This window comes from Propithecus coquereli, unplaced genomic scaffold, assembly GCF_000956105.1.
Source record: "Propithecus coquereli isolate 6110/MARCELLA unplaced genomic scaffold, Pcoq_1.0 Scaffold37, whole genome shotgun sequence".
Classification (NCBI taxonomy): Eukaryota; Metazoa; Chordata; class Mammalia; order Primates; family Indriidae; genus Propithecus; species Propithecus coquereli.
In genome coordinates, this window is record NW_012149396.1 from 6,560,661 (window position 1) to 6,578,803 (window position 18,143).

General features: G+C 49.1%; 1 protein-coding gene across 1 annotated transcript in view; it reads left to right on the forward strand.

The window, feature by feature from the left end:
* Positions 1-2: 2 nt before the first annotated feature.
* Positions 3-18,143, forward strand: part of ONECUT2 (one cut homeobox 2) — a gene marked incomplete at its 5' end in the record, with an annotated part of 39,368 nt that continues 21,227 nt past the window's right edge. The window contains one exon of the mRNA XM_012651729.1: positions 3-1,017. Within this exon, the coding sequence (XP_012507183.1) occupies positions 3-1,017 (1,015 nt within the window). The remainder of the gene's footprint in view (positions 1,018-18,143) is intronic.

Genomic DNA, 18,143 nt, shown 5'->3' on the forward strand with positions numbered 1-18,143 from the left:
GCCGCGGCGCCGCCGGCTCTCTGCGGGGCCCGCCGCCGCCGCCAACCGCGCACCAGGAGCTGGGCACGGCGGCAGCGGCGGCGGCGGCGGCGTCGCGCTCGGCCATGGTCACCAGCATGGCCTCGATCCTGGACGGCGGCGACTACCGACCCGAGCTCTCCATTCCGCTGCACCACGCCATGAGTATGTCCTGCGACTCGTCCCCGCCCGGCATGGGCATGAGCAACACCTACACCACGCTGACGCCGCTCCAGCCGCTGCCACCCATCTCTACCGTGTCCGACAAGTTCCACCATCCGCACCCGCACCACCATCCGCACCACCACCACCACCACCACCACCAGCGCCTGTCGGGCAACGTCAGCGGCAGCTTCACCCTCATGCGTGACGAGCGCGGGCTCCCGGCCATGAACAACCTCTACAGTCCCTACAAGGAGATGCCCGGCATGAGCCAGAGCCTGTCCCCGCTGGCCGCCACGCCGCTCGGCAACGGGCTAGGCGGCCTCCACAACGCGCAGCAGAGTCTGCCCAACTACGGTCCGCCGGGCCATGACAAAATGCTCAGCCCCAACTTCGAGGCGCACCACACTGCCATGCTGACCCGCGGTGAGCAACACCTGTCCCGAGGCCTGGGCACCCCGCCCGCGGCCATGATGTCGCACCTCAACGGCCTGCACCACCCAGGCCACACTCAGTCCCACGGGCCAGTGCTGGCGCCCAGTCGTGAGCGACCACCCTCGTCCTCATCGGGCTCGCAGGTGGCCACGTCGGGCCAGCTGGAGGAGATCAACACCAAAGAGGTAGCCCAGCGCATTACCGCCGAGCTGAAACGCTACAGCATCCCACAGGCGATCTTCGCGCAGAGGGTGCTGTGCCGGTCTCAGGGGACTCTCTCCGACCTGCTCCGGAATCCAAAACCGTGGAGTAAACTCAAATCTGGCAGGGAGACCTTCCGCAGGATGTGGAAGTGGCTGCAGGAGCCGGAGTTCCAGCGCATGTCCGCCTTACGCCTGGCAGGTAAGGCCAGGGGCTAGCCAGGGGCCAGGCTGCCGGGGAGATCTCCGGGTGCTCGTGGCCCAGGTCTGCGTGCCCAGTCACTTCTCTTGATTCTCTCCTCCTGTCCCCTACAAACTTCTTTCTTCTCGTTTTTAATTTCTTATTTTTCTTCTCTTCTTCTTCTTTCTTTTCTCCCTCTTCTCCCTTTTCTTTTTCTCTTCTCTTCCTTCCTCCCTCCTTGTCCCTGAGCTTTCATTTATGGACCCCCCCCTTCTCAGTGTGCTGACCTTGGCTCTCTTTCCGACCTTACCGAACACGAGGAGGTGGGATGGGGGTGCGCGGTGTCGGCTAAGAGCACTCGCTTTCCAAAACTTACAGAAACTGGGAACTGCCTTTATGCAAAACCTTGTGCACTTCAACTCTGTTTTTTTCAGACAGTTTTTCAGGCTGCCTAGTCTCCTTGTGAGGAGGCAGTTGAGGGGCTTTGCTCTTCAGAAGGGAAAAAGAGCTCTTCGCTCTGCTACCCACTATATCAGGGAAACTTCTTTGGTCGTTGGCAGGAGGCACAGCCTTGCCCGCGCGGGGAACGGAAGGCCAAGATACATCAGCGCTCCCGGAGCCCATCTCTGGCCTTGGCATTGGCGCAGAGACTTTCTGACCGGGCTTAACTGAAAGAGCGGGCTCGGGCCAGGTCCAGTGTCACTGCCTACAGCAAGGGGAGAGTGCAAGGACGAAGGTTGGACTGTTACATTCACCAGTCTGGGAGGACGTGGGAGAAACTGAGGAAAGCGCCCTGCCTCACTCGCCGGCTGCCCTCGCCCAGCTCCTAGCGTTTGCTGGGATTTGCCGAGATTTGCCCGGGCTCTGGGAGATGCTAGCCGCTCGCGGGAAGAGGTGCTGAGAAATTAAAGATGCAGGTTAGTTAATGCATCTCGGCGGGCCGCGGGCTGCAGGCTCCGCCTTTGCATTAAGCGGGCGCTGATTGTGCGCTTAGCGCGGCGGCGGGGAGGGCTGGCGGCCGGCGGGAGGGGACGGATAGAGGCGCCGGTTACATTGTTCTGGAGCCGGCTCGGCTCTTTGTGCCTCCTCTAGCGGCCGAGCCGCGAGGTACAGCCCTCTATTGTTCTAGGAATACAGAAACCTCCTGTGTGGGCGGCGGGTGCTGTAGCTGGAAGGAAACACACAGTAGTGGCTGCTACTGGCACGCAGTTGCGCGCTTTTGTGCGCACAGACGCCGCGCCCCGTGCGTGGCGACTGCGCTGCCCCCAGGAACGAGCCACGGACCCGGAGGGGCAAAATGTCCAGGCCCCCCACTGGGGAGGACACACAATACGCCACTGCAAGCCGGAATGGGCGGCTTCTCTTGGACTGGGGGCGGGAGGAATCTCTCGGGATTGTGGGAAGATCTGGGGGAACAATTCGTGGTGGCGTTGATTTGCATAGCGTGGATATTGGGATGCGCGCGGATTTGAGCCGGCCGCGCACAGCGCGCTTCCAGAGCTGCGCGCAAGCTCAGGCTCCCACTCCCGCTCCCCAGGGCTTTGCTCGCACCGCTGAGCCCAGCTTGTGAGGCGCACTCGGCAGTTGCCCCGCAGAACGTGGGGATGTGACAGGCAGCGTGTTCACCTTTGACTCGGGGAGGGAAAATTTCCGCTCTGACAGTATCTTCTTTAGCCCGCAGTTAGAAAATTCCGACCTCCAGTCAGTAATTGCCCCGCAGTGTTGATGTAAGATGGTAAAGAAAACCAACTTTCTCTTAAAGAGCTTCCCCCAAATCGGTGGACTCCGAATACTTTTGAGTGGATTTAAAAATCTATGCAATCTTTCTTTCTCCTTTAGTTTACTCTTAATTCTCTCCGACAATTTTCTCCTATTTGCTCTTGTTTCCTGGGAAAGATAAAGCGGTGAGCAGAGAGTAGCGGTAAGGAATAAACTGAAGGCTTACTGACAATTCTTAACATTGTAGTACCCCTTTGTCTTAGATCCCCCAAATGCCCCAGGCCCTCTCCTGAGGGCTCCAGCACCAGCTGGCTTCCTGGGCACAGGGGCCCAGAAGGAACTTGGCAGCTGGTCTTGGGGAATACAGTTAAAGGCAGGATGACAGCTCTTCTACTCTGGCCCACATCAGAGCGCTGCCGCCCCCTCATGCCTGTCGCGCAAAGAACACAGCTTTAAAAAAAAAAAAACACGCTCTTTCTGCCTATATAGGTCCGAAAGTGATGTGGAAAGAAATGCTTCACCTGTTAGCACATTCCGGCTTTTACAATGACCCCAAGCATTGCTGGGATGGGGAAGAGTGTGGCATCATCCTGGGGGTTCCTCAGCCCCACTCATGCCCAGGGCGCGACTCACCAGGAGCTGTCCCTGGAGAGCATGGCCCAAGCCGCTGGCTTTTCAGGGGAGCAGCGCTGAAGCCGTGCGAGACTGAACGCCTCCTTGAGCGAATGGGAATGCCTGCTGAGGACCCCGCTTTGCTCAAGCATTCAAATGTGTCTGTTTTATTACCTTGGGTTGAAAAGGGACAAGAGCTTTAGCCTTTTTATCTGGCCATTTTATCAGCAACTACAAGTGTGTTGAGTGGTTATTATTACATAGGAGGCTTTTCAGTTTGGGGTCAGTAGATCAGTCTCTTCAGACACTGACGCAGAAGCTGGGCCCGGTAAGTAGGTATTATGTGCTCAGGAGCGCTAGGGGACAGGAGCAAATGGAAGTGAAAAGCAGAGGTCTGCTCCGCCCGGAGTATCGATCCGAATCCCCGCCGGGACGCCGCTGAGGGCCCTCGCCGTTGGGCCCCAGGGGCTTAACTAGCCCACGGTTCCGCTGGGCGGCTCGGCCAAACTCCCAGGCTGGAGCTTCGAGGACGCCGCCCCCCATCCCGCCAGATTCGGCCTCTTTTCTCTTTCTGTCTCCTTTTAGCTTCCCTTTCTTTTTCTCAGTTCCCCGCCCCCGCCCCGGGTCCTGCCAGAGGGCCAACCAAGCACACAGGGATTTGGGGGCCTCAGAATTAAGTTTTCTGATGTGGCCAGTGCCCGCAAACCTCACCCTTAGGCGAAGTACGTCCCGTCACTACAGAGGCAGGTCGGGCCTCTTCTCCCTGTCACTTCCGCTTAGTCGCAGCCAAGGGTGGCACTTAAAAGGGAAGGGAGAAAACGTCACGGAAACTCAGATTGCCCCAACCTTAGATTTCAGAAAAATGGACTCCAAATGCATGGTTTCGTTCGGAAAGGGCGGCTAGGGCACCAAGTGGTTGCACCCGCCCTGTTGGGCCTCATCGGCGGTTCCCAAGGCCAGCCCTCACAAGGGCGGTATTTATTAACCTAGCAAGAGGCAGCGAGGACCAATTCCCACGGGTTCGAGCACACACACTCTCCGGCTTTGAGCCCAAGGTGCCTCTGAACCGAGCACTAACAGGAATAAGGAGGGACTGAGAGAATCCAGGCAAGCATCTGAACGGGCGTCCCGCAGAAGAAAAGCGAGGCCCCAGCGGCGGGCGTGGTGATCTCTTCCGAAGCTGGGAAGACAGAGGGGAGCACCCTCCTCCACCCCACCCCCCGCCCCGACTACATTCCCCGTGGGCCCGGCTCCCCCGGCGGCCTGCCGGGAGCCTCCTCTAGTCCACGCCGCGGGCCGACGCACCGCCCTCTCCCTGCAGCTCCCCAGCCGCCAGTCTGAAGCCAACTCTGTTCTGGCGGCCGAGGGCCCTTAGCCAACCCGCCAGGATGTCTCCTGGGCCATCTGACGTCCGCAGCGGCGGGACACGGCCCGGACGGCGCGCCTCGGCTCCTGCTTAGGGGCACCACGTGCGTGCGTGTCTCTTGCTGCGCCGAGACGTGTTTGGGTAACGCGGCCGCCAGGCATCTCCAAGCCGAGGAGCAGGAAGGGGACCTCCTTCGCAGCATCTTCCCCACCCCCACCCCCTCTCACGTTGCTGCGCCCCCGGCTCAGCTCTCCTCTCCTGGCGGCTTAATTAGGGATCTGAGCCCGAGAGGCCGAAAGCAGCCCACGCCAGTGCGGAACAGCCGATATGTTCGCCTGCTGGCTGGTTGGATTAATAATTGAAAAGCTCGCTACAGTCCTTGCTTGGTCAAGTCCCGGGTGCCGGGAGAACACCTTCCTAACACGCATTAGGGTGGGCGGGGGCAGGCGGAGGAGGCAGGACGCGAGGAGGGGAGTGAACTCCGGCGCTGTAAGCATTCCAGGCCGCCAGGCGCCCTGGATGCGAGAGGCCGGGCATTTATTTTTATTCCAGGCTTTCCACCGTGTGGTTATGTCACTTTCTCAAACAAATGTGTATATGGAAGGAGATCGATGCTGATAATGTTTAGAAGATTAAAAGAGCATTAATGCTGGCAACAATAACGTAAACGTGTGGACCCAGATTTCATTGATCTGGAACCTGATCCGGCGCGTTTCCAGTAAGCCCGTCGGCGCGCTCTTCCCAGCAGAGCGCTCGCCAGCGCCCAGGCTCCCCGGCTCCCGGAGCTCCCGCCGCGCCGCTTCCCCAGCTAGGGACGAGATCTCGGGTCTGACGGCAGCTCCTCCCCCACGTGGTCCCAAACCGCCCCTACTTCCCCGAGGTTTTCTCCTGCTCTCGCAGGGCTCCCTGTCCTTTTCCGCAGCCCCGGTGCGAACACGCCGCTCCCTGAGCTCCCAGAGGACTGTCCGCGTGCCACGGGCCGGGAAGGCGCTACGCCAAAGAGCGCCAGTCCTCCCAGCTCTCCTGTCCTGGGCCTGTGTGGCCCGTACCTGGTTCAACAGGGCCGGAGGCAACTTCTTTTTGCTATCGAAACCGTCCAGGAAAGCCCCGATGATTTCGAAATTCGGTGTTGATATGCACGAACGACCAAGCGCGAGTTTGGAAATGACGCGGCCAAAGCGGCCTGCTAACCGCAGAGCTCAATGATTCGCAGATCCGCTCCGATCCTATACATTCTGGTACTAAAAGTCCCACTCGCAGACTTTTTACACAAGTGCATTAGTTGAACAACTAAACGGGGACTCAGTAACAATAATCTGGGTTTCAACCCTGAGAATAGTAGGCTCTGCTGTGAGCTAGCTGGGTCAACCAGAGAAGAATCTTTTTCATATCTTTGCTGGGACAGGAAGGTAGGAAAGGCAAACTGAAAAACCTCCTCGCCACCCCTTGCCGCCAGCAGGAGAGAACCACCTGCGCCCTGAGGCCTGGTCACAGGCCCATCCTGGGTAGTGTGGTTTTCTCCGAGATACCTGCATTGATTGGAAACGAAAGAACTTTTAAGTTCTTCCTTCCAGCCTGTGTGGGACACTGCAACACCCTGCCCATAGCTCCCATGGCCAAATGGTGGCTTGTTCTTCCAGAAGGAACAGTAAGGTGAATTTTAAGGAAAGAATGAAAGAGCAGGGACCAAAGTGGGGTGGGATGAGAACTAAATTGTTCTAGGTTTTTGGTTTTGTTTTTTTTTTTGAAATTGTAAATCCTCCAGTTAGAGAAAGGTAAACTTTCCCTTCAAGAGAAGGTCTCAATCTAGAGAGGGAAAAGTGTTTTCCTCCTTCACCAAGAACAATAAGAAAAAAGAGAAAGGAAAGGGGAGAGAGAAAAACGAACCTTGTGTTGTTCTGCTTTCACATGAGGCAGAGGATGAGTAGGCATTTCATTCTCATCTTCCCACCAGTTGTCTTCCTTAAAGAAAGGAGCTTTGATACACCCTCTTCGTTCCTAGTCAGAAAGTGCCCTACTCACCTCCTAAAAACTATCATGAGGGTAGGTCAGGTGATCATATACAGAAACTTAAGGAGGGTGGATGGTTTCCTTTTGGCCTGGAGGACAACAGGCCCCCTCCCCATCGCTCCCATATGAAGGACTCTTAGGCTGGTGGGGGGTGAGTGGCCTTTGAAGGGTGGGGTCTTAGACTCTCCCACATCCCCATCTTAGAATCCCAAGACAGGACAGAATTCCTGGCGAACAGTGGTCAATGGGGACAGGGCAGAGGATAAACTGATTACCCCTGATCTCTGTTCTCCTACAAGGTACCAGCAACTGCTCCTCTCTTCTCTTGAGCCAGGTCTGCCCTGAGGCAACAGCACCCTGGGCCGAGTTTTACCTTCCCAAGCTCCAGACCTGAAACCTGAGGGAAGGAGAGCCAACCTCTTCCTGCTGTCTTCAAACCAAGACCTCATTTTAGGGTCACCTCATGATGTGGGAGGATCTCCTCAGGTTTTCTGGCCTTTAGAAACTTGCTTCTAAAGCAAGACCAGAGGAACGGGGTTGAAGAGTTCTCCGGGAGAAAGTCCTGGGCCCCACCGCACCAGGACTGGTGGCTGAAGTGGGCAGAAACTGTCTTCATGAAAAGTGGTATCATGTAGGGGGATTCCCTGGAGGACCGCAAACCTCAAAGGAGAAGCAGAGAGATTTAGTTTCTGGGTTCTTGCCAAAGGAAGGGAAATGAGGAGGGAATAAATAGAAATAATTGCCTCGATAAAGGGCCCTGGGGAAGACGGTGAAGATGGAGGCAGCCTGGGCCTTGAACTTCATCTGTGGACTCTCTGGACTGTGCTTACCCCTGACTCTTTTAGGGACCCTTATTTTTTCTGACCTGGGGAAAGTTGCTTCCTCCAGGGAGATAACTCTTCTTGGTGGGGAGAATCCATTAGGAGGGTGCTCCATAGGGTCATCTATGCTGTTAGGTGCAGAGCCTGACCAGGCTGTCTAGTCCTGGGGGGCCCGTTGCTACCCCTCATTGCCCAATTTTTCCCCCTAAGCAACCTCAATGCCTTTGGAGGAAAGGCTTTTTGATTTCCAAGTTCTCAGGCAAGGTGATGATTGAAAAACGTGCAGGGGTTTTTGTAGGGGTTGGTAGGAAGGAGTTAGGGAAATTGATTAGATAACCCAGCCCATCTGCTGCCTGACATGGTACAAATGGGCAAGCCATGGAGGCAGGCTGTGGGCTGTGCAGATAGAGATGGTCTCACTTGGGGAGCAGGACTCCTAGAAACTGTGGACATTTATTATGAAAAACTGTCCCACACAAATTGTCCCAGAGAGAAGGGAGGCTCTGCATTCCACCTTGGCGCCTCTCTCGCCATTTGAGGATCCATTACTCTTCCATAGAAAGCAGACTTTGTTTGGGTTGGAAGCACACCTCCAACGTAATTTAATCAGCATTGGACTTTGGCTTGTGTAATCAAATATACATATACTTTCTCTTGCAGGAAGAAAAATAATTTCTCAGTAACTGGTATTGACTTGAAGTCATGTAATCTCTGGAAAGCATCACATTTTTAAAGGGAAAGGTAAAATTAAGGAGAAAAGAACCCACAGTGTTAGTGGTTTACCTTGTCTTTACTAGGAAGAGCCAGTTACCACTTAAAAAAGGGCAGAAAGAACATTCCTAGAGCTCGTATGCTCAGGCTGCTCCAATTGTAGATATTTCACCACAGCTCCCGCTGCGTAGTCAGCCTCCGAGATCTATGTTGATAGGAAATTAGGTTGATTGACTCACCAGATCCTAGAATGTGAGTTTTATATTTGTGTGTGCATTGACATCCTTGAAGGAAACTGGCGTTCCATTTTTCAACCCTATTTGGAGAGGCCACAGGCAATAGCAGCTCCCTGAGTGCCAGTAGGATCTGGGTGGGTGGCAAGGTCCTTATTTAAGGGTGATTGGTAGTCATCACCAGCTTGCTCTCCGCTCTACTCCGGGGCTTTGAACACGAAGCTCTGCCCTGGAGTGTCCCCTTGGAGCAAGCTTGGTGTCCCCACCCCCACCCTACCCCCATGGCAAGGCTCTGGGGTTTGCCCAAGTTGAGTCTGTTAGGGAATCTGTTGTAAACACAGATCCATTGATTTGCATTTGTCAGAGAGTAAAGTTAAACCAGTGAAAAGAGAAGCCCTTACCCTTTTATGCAGGGCCAGGGAAACCTTTCATATTGATCTTATTGATCCAACCTTTCCCTTTAAGGAAACCACATAGTTAAAGACCCTGGTTCAATAGATTTACCCTTCATGCTTGTGATATTCCTTTAAGTGTTCTCATCTAGGATAGCTGGGCATTAAGCCCACACTCCAAACCAAACAAAAATGAAAAGGGGGTGGGAGGAGAAGGGGTCAGGAGGCAGAATTGTGGGAAGTGAAATTAAATCAAACTGAAATGTGTAATGACCCAGTTGGGGATGTTTTTCTCATTCGTCTAAGATGACATGCAGGGATAAAGACAAAATAGATGCCTTTGACATCTCTCTTTTTTCCCCCCACATAAGAAAATCTGTTTGTATGCATAGAGTAAAAATGTCTCAGGAACATAATTTTCTACTGTAAAATTATTTCATTCAAGCCACTAGCTTGGCTTATTTACTCTAGTTCGCTTCAAAGCACTAATACTGCCACAAAAATTATTTTGGTTCATTTGTAGTGAATCAGGAATAGGATTTTCCCCAGAAATGCAATATTTTGGACTCCAGATGAGCATAAACACTGAAATCACTTAAGATGTTGGGGGGGGCGGTGCTTGGAGTTGTGTGTTCTGATGGAAGTAGGAAGAAGCTATCTAAGAGCAGGGTACAACTTCTGTTGTAGAGCAGTGTAGATGAAATAGGAATTGCCAAATACTATTCCGTATCCCTCTTGCTTGCAGATATGAAAATGAAAGTCCCCTTTGTCTCCAGAAATGTTCGCACAATCATTTCATTTCTTCCCTGACCCTTTTTTGCTCTCTAAATAACATCCATCTGTGATTTTTTTCATCATGGTACATGAGCTACTCCTAATTGGCTATCTCTTGGGTTGTTTTAGACATTCATGTTTGTTTTATGTGATTGAAAAATATTAATGATTCCTTAGGTGAGCTAACGTATTTATCTGCTGAGCGAGTTCAAAGGGCAGAGTTCAGCTATGGTTCAGGTTAATTGAACAGGAAGCAGTGAGCTCTCTAGGCTGTGTTGAACAAGGGACCAGTCCCTTAAAATATCACACTCAGCAAACACACAATTTCACTGGCCTCATCCTGGAGTCTGACGTAAGAGGCTCAGATCAACTTGGACTGCCTGGTTAAAAACCCAAAGCAAAGCACAGCAACTGCAAACCCTGGAGTCCCCCTCGGGGAAGAAGAGTTTTCTCATTGGCTAATTGCTTTATTGGTAGCACTGACCTGCAGAGCAGCTGCAGGAGCCTGGATGAAGGCTTAGGCCTCAGAATAATGTGCTCCATTAGAACAGGGCAAGGCATTTTTTGTTTACTCAATTGGAGCTCCCTGCAAAGTGCCATTAACCCCGGCCCAACTGCTTGTGTGCTGCAAAAGCCAAAGGTCACGCCAGTCAGTCTGTAGGCAGGCGCAGCCAGCTCTGCCCTGGTAGGAGGGGCGAGGTGCACATCCTGCTGGCACTGCCCTCCCCCGCGGGCCCTGTGGGCCCCCTCCAGGGCTTTGACCAAAGCAAGCAGTTGCACAACTTGTTTACATTTCCCAACTGCTGAATCATGTTTTGATGATTAAACAGTTTTCATCTGAACCTGTCAATCACGCACACTGAAAAAATCCTCCCACTGTCCCTCTAGTTTCTATTTATATTCCCTTCATTACTGGCATTACAGTAAATAGAATTGTGCGAATGGTGCTTTTAGCAGGGATACAGTCTGGATAAGTGTTTGGATCAAGAGGAAGACAGAGCTCCAAACATAGCTGGGGGGTTGTTTGGCGATAGGGAGGTTTGAAGTGGATGAGGGGAGCGCAGTCAAGGCTTCCTCCGCCAGCACTTGCACTAGAGTGCCACCTGCTGGGAGTCTTCTAACGCCTTGCGCCTCCCGCAAAATCCACCCTTTCTTCACTTTGTTCCTAGTGTCTGTGTTCCTATTCCCCTCCAGATCGCCACCCGTGCAAACATTACCTTCCTAGAAATTGCTTAAGGGAGTTTTTCCTGGTCCTTCGGAACGCTGATCTCTGCCTCTTCTAATTCATTGTCAAGGAGAAATCAACAGTTCTGCTGCCATAGGTGAGGTGATTCGCCCATCCTGCACGTCGCGGTAACAGTCTCCCGCTTAGTTGGAAAGCGCTTGGGGGAGGAGGGGCAGAGAAAGCAAAAAAGTATCTATGGGAGAGAAGAGGAATATGTGGAAGAGACATGGCTGAGTTGATGATGCCCGTGAGGGCTGTGCGAACCGTAAGGTGTTCTGCAAAGGTAAAATATTGCATAAAGGAGAGAGGATGGAAAAGGAGTAGTATCTGCAAGCTGGAGATGGGCTCTGTGAAATCCCCTGGGAGGAGAAAAAGTGAACCAGCCATCTTGCAGTTGCAAAGAAGTGAGCCAATGAGCTGGACGTGGAGCCAAACTAGCTGTAGCTCTACGAGCCGGCAGTTGTTGCCAGACTCGCCTCCCCTGGATCACTGCCGGGAGCCCCTGGCAGCAGGGCGCCTGTGGGTGGGTCGCTGCCTCCTCGCCCCAGCGTGGGCTTCAGCACCACGAACAGCGCCATGGAGCGTCCCGAGAGCCAGCGCGCCGGGGACTCAGTTTGAGCGAGTTTCCATCTCAACTCAGAGAAAGGATATGGACCCTCTACCCGGGTTAAATCTGGGCAGGACCCTGAGTAGTAGCTCCAGCTCTGTAGATCTCAGCGCCCGCGACAGAGCAGGGCCTCAGATTTCCCTCTCGCTCCCCATGGCTGCTTCGGTTCTCTGTGTGAGGTCAGCGGAAATAAAGGGAGAGGAGGCGGCGTCGGGGTGAGAAGACAAAAGATGCTGAACCACACTTTCCTTCGGAAAAAGAGGAGCATTACCTCTGTTGGGGGCGGGGCAACTGAACCATTTTCTCCGTGTTGCTGCCTTTTGCAGACATGATTGCCGCTCTCAACGGGATATTTTAGATTTCAGATTCCCGTCAAGGTTTATTGTCTGGCTGCCCCACACACAGGTATGCACACATGAATGCTTTTCCTTCCCCACCTGCTTGCTCCTGATTTTTGAAAACATGGTTTTCATTATATTAGACAGTATTCTCACATTATATCAGCAGTAATGTTGCAGGGAGAGCCAACTATGGGACATCACTACCTCGGATAAATCTAGAAACTGGGTTTGATTTCTTGAGATTCTGGTGATGAGGCTATTTTTAAGAAGAACATTGCCACCACTTCTGCTCCCCCACAACAATGGCCAGAGATGTTGAGTTACTTCCTCCGGGTCACACAGTGGAGCCCCATAGCCCTGGCCAGAGTGAGAGCTGACGTTAGGCACTGACCCCTGACTCTGGCCTTTTTCAGCCAGTAGCTCTGCTTCATTTCTGTTTTTATTCCAGAGAAAAGAGACAGGTGGGTCCTCTTGGTTAATGATAAGGCACAACTCACATCACCTTGGGTTTCTAGTAAAATGGCCCTTGACTTCTCAAAGCTAATTAAAATGTAAAACTTTTGCTTTATTTCAAGGAACTTTAGTTCAGGCCTAATTTATTGCTAAAGTGATTCTCAGAGATGGAGCATAGGAACAGACAAGTGTGTCCCCTTTAAAGGAAAGTCTAGGGTATGGTAAATGAGATGACAAAGGTGACAATTCATTTTTAAATTCCGGCGACTCTAGTGTGAAAGGAAGAAAAATCTAGCCCAAAACAAAACAAATCTGGTAGACCATTCAAACTGTGTTGAAAAAAATTTTCTGTATGTCTAAATACCTAAAATTTTGCTGTAAAAATAATCAGGAACATACCTGAATCAGATCTAAAACCTGGTTTTAAATCTATTCATAAGCTTTGACTAAGGTAGTTTCTCAAACCCATGTAATCTTTGATTGTACAGATATGCATTTCTTAGAAGTTGTTGGGTTACACTGTCAAAACCTTTTCCAGGAAAATGTGGATTTGACAGTAAACATAGCCTTTTTTTAAAGTCAATTTTCTATGCATCACTATGTCTTATTAAAATAAGGCATTTTACTCTGCAAAGACTGGTACTGAATGCATTTCCTTTGTAGTGAACTCAACATGGTTTTTAAAAAATATTTCAACAGGACTACCATGTAAACATGACCTTTTCTGTAGTCTTTTTTGACTCCAAATGCTGAAAAATGCATGGAGTAAGGTAACTTTACTCTTTTCTGAATCAGTGCCACAGATCCCCAAATTTAAAAGATTCGGAAACAAAAATCCTCTTGGATGCAGTTGCCTCCTAATGCATAGCAGTGTTCACTTCTGTTCATGTTCAAGGGACAAGAGTGAATTCTTTATTCACTCTCAATGTCTAGCCCTTCTCATCCTTTCTTCCATTCTTCAGAAGAGGAAGAGGTGGTCTTCCTGTTGAAGGCCAAATCCTCCACTTTGTCCTGGGCTCTGGCCTCTCTTGCCTTATCAGGGTCCCATCCTTTCCTGTACTTATAGCCTCTTCCTATCCCTGGCTTTTTCCCATCAGCATTTTTGTGTTCTAGTCTCTTCTATCCTTTTAAAACTGATCCCCCAATACCTGTTCTGGCTTTAGCTCTTCCCTCCCTTCATTTCTGGGAAGAGTCGTTTTACCTCAGTGTCTGTTTCTCACCTTCCCCCTTAGCCTCTGCCCTTTTCAGTCTGGTTGCAGCCACTCCTGTGTACCAACCCTGCTCCTGACAATGTCACTATTGAGGTCTTTGTAGCTAAGTCCAATGGACACTTCTTAGTTTTTATCTTCACTTGGCCTCTGCACAGCATTTGATGCATTGCTGACCATTCTTTCCTCTAAACTTTTTCTTCCCCTGATTTCTGAATTACTGTACTCTCTTACTTTTCTGTTTAACATTATGGCCACTCCTTCTTAGTCTCTTTTCTGGCCTTCTCTGGCTCTGTCCATCTAGCCCAGTGTTCTGGCCTGGGCTGTTTCATATTTTTCACTCAACGTACTCTGGAAGATCTCATCCATTTGGTTACCATCTCTCTATGTGGAGGACTTCTAGGTCTCTCTCCCACCCTGATATCTCTCTCCTGAGCTCCAGGTCCCTATGTCCTTCTGCATCTGGACATCCTTGTCTGCATGCCTTCAAACTCAGCCTGTCTCAAAGTGAACTCATTTCTTCCAGCCCCACTCACCATCACCACCAAATATGAGTCTCTTCTTTTATTCCCTCTTAGAATAACATCACCACATATGTGGAATCTCAAGCCAGAAATCAGAAAGTCAACTCTGACCCTTTCCTTTTCCTTTTTGCCCATCAGTCAACCATATTAGCCACATGATTAACCTGCAATGGGACATAAGCTTAAGGTGGAGAAAACAGTGCTCATGAAGGCTTGGTTAGTAGCCAAGGTTGGCTGGCCACAGTTGCTCACATCTGTAATTCCCAGCACTTGGGAGACCAAGGCTGAAGGACTGCTTGAGGCCAGGAGTTTGAGACCAGCCTGGGCAACATAGCAAGACCCTGTCTCTACAAAAAAATTAAAAAATTAGCCGGGCATGGTGGTGTGTGACTGTAGTCCTAGAGTCCTAGCTGTATAGGAGGCTGAGGCAGGAAGATCGCTTGACACCAGGAGTTTGAGCTATGATTGTGCCACTACACTCTAGCACCTGGGTGACAGAACAAAACCCTGTCTCTTAAAAAAAAGCAAAAGTTGTTCTGCATCCATACAAAGCCAAAAATGTTACCTGTCTCAGAGCAAGTAAACCAGCAATCATATCAGCCAGCAAATGAGAGGAACTGGTTTCCTCTTTTAAGTCATTTTAATTATTAGTAAACTAAAATTGCATGTAAATGGCCATTACTTGATATACTACAAAGTCTTATATTGTTATTGACTTAAACTTACCTCTAAAGAAAAAGGCCAGAGGTTAACATTTTTATACTTGTAAGTTTTTTGTCTTCCTTTGGTAAATACAGTTCTGCCTACACAGTACTAAACTAAGTAGTTAAGAGAGGAAAAACATTAACTAACCCTCATCCCGTTTGATTTTACTGGATCTTTAAGATTTGAATTTTACAATATTCATATGGGATGAGTGAGAGCAGATTTTATTATCCTAACTTTAGTGAGAAACTACAACTAAGATAATTTATTTGCTATACATCTTATGTGGAAATTACATATTGCTTTGTGATATTTTATCTTTTTTACATTATGGTTTGGCATTCATATTACATAAATAACGAGATACGAAGACCAAGCGTATATGAACAAAGTTTAGGGTTAAAATTAAAACATTCCAGACTTTGATTTTTTGATGCCTTTAACTGAATTCATTGCTGTGCTATGTGATACTTAGGTATGCATGGTAAGCAACTGACTTAAGTGACTGTCATGTGTGTGCCTTGCATAGCCAAACCCAAGTTTCCTTTGACACTGAGGCTGAGACAGGGAGGGTTAAGCTGAACAGGGAACAGTTCTGAGGCCTCTCTGAAGGGCCTTAGACTCCCAGTTTGGGGTGGGTAGGCAGGGAGGTTTCAGAGACCACCCTCTTCTCTGGCTGGCCATAATCTAGACATGGCTGGCACCGAAGGCTCTCAGCCTCCTCTCCTGCCACCCTCCCAAAGGAAGCAGGTGGGACCAGGAAGAGTCAGTATTGCTGCCCCCGCCACCCCCAGACCAGTTGTCCATTGAAAGCTTTAGATTCAGGCTTCCATAGACAGATTCTGGAAAGTCAATTAAAAGGTCGGGATGGATAGTATGTAAATGATTGGATTGGAGGAAGCCACTCCCGCAGTGATATACAGACATCAAGAGATGTCTAATAAGGCAGGACTAATTTTGGCCACAAATAGAAGATAAATGTGAGAGTGTTTCACATTCCCGAGTAACAATCCTATGCCCACCTTGACAGGAACCATGTCTCTTTGTGGTGTGACGATTTATAGTATGTCTGATTTTCTCTAATAGATCATAGCAAGTGGAGACCCTGAGCTTTGTTCTTCTGCGTCTTCCTTTTAGCCCTCCCACAGTGCCTGACACATAGTTGGCACTCAGTAAATGTGCAAGGCTAAATGGTCCCCAGGGGTCACACAGCTTCAGTGTCCTAATGGAAGGTCTCCTCTAGCCCCACCAGGAGATTGCAGGTCTTTTAGAATAAGGTTTCTTTTTAAACCTTTAAATTTTTTTCCACTGAAATCATCACCAAATGTTAGAGGACCAAGTCTGTTGCCTACAGAAGCTTAGGCATCCAGTTCAGGTTTGGGTTACTCTGTGTCAACAAAATCTAAACAATGTGAACCCTGCTGAGGGTTCAATGAATATAGAAGTTCAATGTTCAATGAATATAGAAGCCAGTTGAAGTGATACCAAAAAGATAAAACGATTTGCTCATTTGTGACTTTAACAATGTCTAAGTTTGGAGTTTGTTTTTTTTTTTCCTTAACCTCAAGTTCTATATCGGAAGCATGCTTTTTTTTTTTTTTAAATCATAAACAGTGTTAAAAAAAAATACTTGACAGTTTTGTCTTGATTCTTAACGCTTGTGTTAAGGGATGCCTTCCATCAGTGAATATGTCCCCGATCATGTGTTCGTTGCATCTTCCTTCTTTTCTGCCTGTCCCCTAATTATCTGGTACACAGAGGGCTACTCGAGCTGATTTATATGGATCTCCGTTGCTCTCATTTGTGCATACTTAATTCAGAGGGGTGAACATATTGATTTCCAGACCCCACTTTTTAAGACGTTTTACTAACATAGATATCTCAGCTGCTCTAACTACATTGTCTGAAAAGGAAAACATTTTAAACCTTTGGAAGCAATTTTGATGGACATTTCATTGTGTTCTATATTACTAAACTAATTAAATTTCCTTCATGTCGAGGTCTGTTTAAAATTAAATTGAGAAATATTTTTGAGTTCCATTGGGCAGATAACTTTGTTTAGCTGGATTTGTTCTGCATATATATGAAATGGCATCTTATGAATCAATATCCAATGCTTACAGTGGCCCTGGATGTGAAGAAATGGCACACTTAGTAGCCAGATGTAGTCCCTGGTTTTTCATAACAAGCTGTCCCTAGATATGGATCATGTTTACCCTGTAATTCCAAAAAGGGCTTGTGTTTTTGTGCCTGTGGTTTGGCATGCTGATTTATTCAGATGCTGAATGTCGTGATGAAAACCTGTAACTTCTTTCCTGGATTAGCTAGAGTGCTGGGACTCCTGTTTACAAGGTGACAGTTCAGCTCAGGGCAGCAGCTTCCTTTGGTGCATACAGAAGTCTTATTTGCATAGCCAAAGGGGTAGAATTCCAACTTGGGTTTGAAAGCAAATAGGGTAAATTGTCAGATTTATTCCCATTGCATCTTTGGAAACAAGGCATAGGAGCAAAGCCATATCCTCAACTCCACCCACCTTGCTACTGAGCACAGCAGGGCCTCCTCATCTTTTATCCTGGCCCTCCTTGAGACATTCCATTCAGTTCTATGGCAAGGGAGCCCATGGTGACAGAGCTGTAATTGGACAATTGGCATTCCATAAGCCTTGCTTTAGTATTTTAAAAAATAGTACCAAAGAACTGCCTTTTGTTGCATTGTTAATTAGCCTTTGAACATTTCAGAATTCATTAGAATCTTCGAGGTCCGTCAAGGTCTTCAAGGTTTATCTTGTTTATATCTGTGCCTCCAAAAAAAGAAGCACATCATAAGGTTATTATGAGCCTTAAATGAGCTAATGCATATAGATGCTTAGAACAATTGGTTATCTCGTGGACACTTGCTAATTTAGCTGCTATTATTGTCAATTGATTAATATTACCTTTGTAACTTCTCTGTATATCACCAGGAGATTTGGCCTGAGTCACCGACTTTCCCATGGCTTTTATATATGTAGAGTATTCCTTGGAATTGTCATACAGAGCATGAGCTTTGGAGTCAGACAGATCCAATTTGTGTCCAAACCACCATTGACTGCCTCTGTGACCTCAGGAAAGGGACTAACCTCAGACAGCCTCAGTTTCCTTCTCAGTAGAAGAAGGGCAAGGGTACTGACATCATCTAATCCACGTGCAGATTACATGCGATACCACAAGGCACTTGTCACATACTACAATTGACACCTTATCACACATGAACACATCTGTTCCTCAGCATAATTTGTGTGTCGTTTTCACTGTGGGATTTACGATGAGCAAAATTGCTAGATTCTACATCCATTGCTGGGCACACTCTTTGCAGACTGGTCAAACACGCAGCAGTACTAGTTACACCCTACCAATAGTGTCCTTTTAAGACTGTCTTAACAATTATGGTCATTTTGCTACACTTGT